This window comes from Lactuca sativa, chromosome 5, assembly GCF_002870075.4.
Source record: "Lactuca sativa cultivar Salinas chromosome 5, Lsat_Salinas_v11, whole genome shotgun sequence".
In the NCBI taxonomy this organism is placed as follows: domain Eukaryota; kingdom Viridiplantae; phylum Streptophyta; class Magnoliopsida; order Asterales; family Asteraceae; genus Lactuca; species Lactuca sativa.
Genome location: NC_056627.2, coordinates 329262813 through 329266504, shown reverse-complemented (window position 1 = coordinate 329266504; position 3692 = coordinate 329262813). Strand labels below are relative to the sequence as shown.

Sequence of the window (3692 nt, the reverse complement as noted above, 5' to 3'; positions counted from 1 at the left end):
ATATTTGTTCAACAAAAGGAGATGCATCTGGAGTTTTCTTGTCCAAATTCTTTGTACTTGATCTTAAGACATATCAATGCACTTTTATTTATTCGGAGTATTATAACATCCTACTTCCATTTTCTTTCTCCTTATTAAGATGTAATTAAATATTTTTACCTATTTATAGCAATGGAAATTACTTTGTTTTTGGATGATATCGTTTAATTATTATGTTTGAGTCGATTTTTTAATGTACAATACTGTAAATGGAATAATAAAAGTAAGATGCTATAATAAACTAATCAAGGAAAATACATTGCTATTTCTTGCACTTAACCGTTATTTAAAAATGATATATTTCATTTTTTTCTCCGAGTAATTACCAAAATTAACATGGTGGAAATTTACCATATTATATACTGCTCGTTGTTACAAATGCTCCAGGGAAAATTACAAAAGATTTCCAATTAATATGTACATTTAATCATTTTATAACTTTTTATGCATTTCTAATTCGAGCTAGATTCATATGGATTCTTGTGGTGTTATAAATAAGTGGTTGCTTTTTGGAAGATTCTTTGACCAGGGGTTAATATTGCTAGAGGGTCATACGATAATTTCCTTCTAACAAAAACATCCCACTGACTCCCAAAATGTGTTCTCCATTCCTCTTGGGTATTGTAATGGGGTAAATACTGCTTCGTTTCAAGTTTTGCAGTTTCACATACTTCTAGAATCTTTTTGTTTTGACTTAGAATGTATTCTAAGCTGTCTGTTCCTTCTGAAGATGGCATTGCTGAAGATAGAAATGCCACCAGGTAAAAGATATCCTCTGTTGGGGTCACCATCGATGTTTTGGTGTTCCACCTACAAAAAAAGTATACAAAACCACAACTTAAAACACTGGTACAAGGATGAAAGTTTTATTTGTACTGCGTTTGACATGTATTGGACTGGGACCGGAACCGATGCCAATGGAACAAAAATTTCAATTTTTTTGTACCACCGAACAATATGGGACAGAGATTCGTGTTCGATCTCTCGTTTGTGAAAAAGACGTAAATACCCTCCTCATCCTCATCATCAAAAATAGCGCTTGAAAGCTTGTCTTGTCATGTCTTGTCCCGTCTAGTATAATAAACACAACCTTAAGGTTGTGTTTGTTACACAAGACGGGGCATAACCAGATATATAAGCTTTCTAGGGCTATTTTTGATGATGAGGATGGGGAGGGTATTTATGTCTTTTTCACAAACGAGAGATCACAAGCGAATCTCTGTCTCATCTTGTTCAGTGAGACAAAAAATTGCAATTTTTGTCCCATTGACATCGGTCCTGGTCCTGGTCCCAATCCAATGCATGTCAAATGCAGTAGTACCTGTTTTGTTTTGTTCTGTCTAATCAAGCTAATTGCTTTTATTGTAAGATTACCTAGACTTGTCGACTGGGTAAATGAGTATAGGCCCGTTGCTAGTATCAGTGAGAATTTTCCCAAAAACTTCACTTGCAAATTTGTGGATTTTGCTTTTGGGAACAAGAAGATTCAGCCATGGATGAGGAACATCCCATAGCCCCTTCTCTTGCAGCTTCAACTCTGACACATGAACCCTATCCAAAAACTCCACATACGACACTTCCGATACAAACAAAGTGGATTCATTGTAATTCAATTTCGACAAATACATTTCAATTTTCTGCATATAAACAAACATAAATTATATCAAGTTTGGTTTTAAACAAACATAAATGAAAATAAGAAGCTATAATAAACAAATCTATCAAAGTACCTTGTCAATGGTCTCAACATCTTCTTGCTTAAAATACTTGGCGATTTCCAAACAAAAGACAGTTTTCCCATCAGAAAAAAACCGACTTGCTTGAACAGGATCTTTACATTTAAAAGAAGATCTCCAATTATTAAGTAACCCAGTTCTGTTTATCAACACAAACCCTTCAACATAATCGAATGAACTATCGGATGATATTAATTTCTCTTGATCTTTCGTAAATGTAGTGAAATCCGAATAAAGAACTCTAATCCATTTGACCTGTCAAAATCAAGAATTAGATCCCATTTTTCACATAAATAATACAGAACATAACAGGCTGTACTGTGTTTGATGTGACTGAGAACAAAATTAATTACCATTTTGGGTGCGGGTTCGAGTGAAATATGAGCTCGGGTGATGATGCCAAATTGTCCAAGTCCTCCAAGAACACCATAAAAGAGATCAGAATTCATGTCCTCTGTACATGTAACTACTTGTCCTGTCCCTGCAAAAAAAAAATCAGTTAAAATAAAGCTTTTTTTTTTAATCTCCTATAAGTGGTGGGTATCTGAGTAGACACTACTTGTTGTCATAATGTCAATTTACCATCGTACCCTTCAAGATTAGTCACTTTCGGGTACCCTTATGTTCCAAGAAATTGTAGTTGTACTTTCTTTTTAGTTGGTCCCTCAAAAAAAGTCTTTTCCCCAGGCTATAATATGACAATGTCGTTAGTTTGTCATCACTACTCCTCCTATCATCCATATGGCATTATGCCATTGCCACTTCTTTCTATTCTTGTTATTTTTTTGGTAGAAAAACTTTTTGAAAAATCTATATTGACATTCATTTTGTTATCCATGAACGAGTAACCAGTAAAAATACCTGTAACAACTTGTAATTGGTAGACATTATTGATCTGAGGTCCATGTCGGAAAGCTTGTCCACTAATCCCCGCATTGGATAACGTGCCACCAACGGTTAGATGAAGATAATCAGTCCATGATTTTGGTGCAAAACCATGTTTAAGACTTTCATGCAAAATATTAATCCAAAGTGCACCACCTGAGACATCTACAAACGGTTTGTCACCATGGATATGGAATTGCATTCCTTGAGATTGACCGAATGATTCCATGTTGACCACCACCCCGTGGTGGGCTTGTGCTTGGCCTTCGAGGGAGTGACCGTGGCCACGTGCCGCCACGGTTAACCCTGACGTGGGTCCCATTTGGAATATGTAGGTGATGAGGGAGGAGATGTCGGAGACGGATTTGGGGTGTAGGATGGCGGCAGGGAGGAGGTGGTAGCGGTTGCCGAAGTCTTTGGCGGCATGGTGGAGGTTGTCGAATTGGAGTTCACCGGAAAGTTTCAGTTCAGTCATTAATGACGTGAGTGTTGCATGGAGGAGGTTGGTGGTGGAGGTGGCAAAGTTGGTGGTGGAAGAGATTCTGCTCCGGTGGAAGTCACAGCCTAGTATTAGAGCTGTCAAGATCTTGAAGATAAGAGTGTTATGTTTAAGCATGGTGGTGGTGGGTGGTGGTGGTGACAAAGAGAACGAAGTTGGTTTTTCTAGTTTGTAGTTATAAAGAAAGGAGATGGTGTTTGAAATCTTTGAGAAAAGAGAGGAATGCGAAAGCCTTATAAAGGGGAATGGCATATGATGAGTTTGAGTATTAAGGTGAAAAAAAATCGGATTTAAAGAATTGCCATAAAAGAGATATAAATGAAAAACTACTTATTTTTAAGGTGCGATAATTATTTAAAAAGTGTATGTCTAAACACCACAAAGTAATTAGTTTCAACTTGGTTTTGTTGCAAAAGGTTGTGTTAGTTATTGAAATCCACTTTTCACATGATGGATGCATAAAAGTGATTTTGTATTGACAAGTAATTGCAAAAGGTTTGGCAAATACTACTGCACTTATCTTTTAGTTGCCG

At 36.5% G+C, this 3692-nt stretch overlaps 1 protein-coding gene across 1 annotated transcript; it reads right to left on the bottom strand.

The window, feature by feature from the left end:
* Positions 1-376: 376 nt before the first annotated feature.
* Positions 377-3426, bottom strand: LOC111889585 (cytokinin dehydrogenase 6). The gene is made up of 5 exons (XM_023885730.2): positions 2637-3426; positions 2129-2256; positions 1770-2030; positions 1414-1676; positions 377-849 (listed from the first exon to the last, which is right to left on the bottom strand). Exons 1-5 carry the CDS (start codon positions 3409-3411, stop codon positions 528-530), a joined length of 1749 nt encoding a protein of 582 aa, XP_023741498.1. The 5' UTR covers positions 3412-3426; the 3' UTR covers positions 377-527.
* Positions 3427-3692: the final 266 nt, after the last annotated feature.

Excerpts from the sequence above, each read along its gene's own strand:
- LOC111889585 (XM_023885730.2), bottom strand. The coding sequence starts at position 3,411 with ATGCCATTCCCCTTTATAAGGCTTTCGCATTCCTCTCTTTTCTCAAAG. Across the intron at positions 1,677-1,769 it reads ATGTTGAGACCATTGACAAG|AAAATTGAAATGTATTTGTC; the intron begins GTACTTTGATAG and ends GTTTATATGCAG. Across the intron at positions 850-1,413 it reads TACCCAGTCGACAAGTCTAG|GTGGAACACCAAAACATCGA; the intron begins GTAATCTTACAA and ends CTTTTTTTGTAG.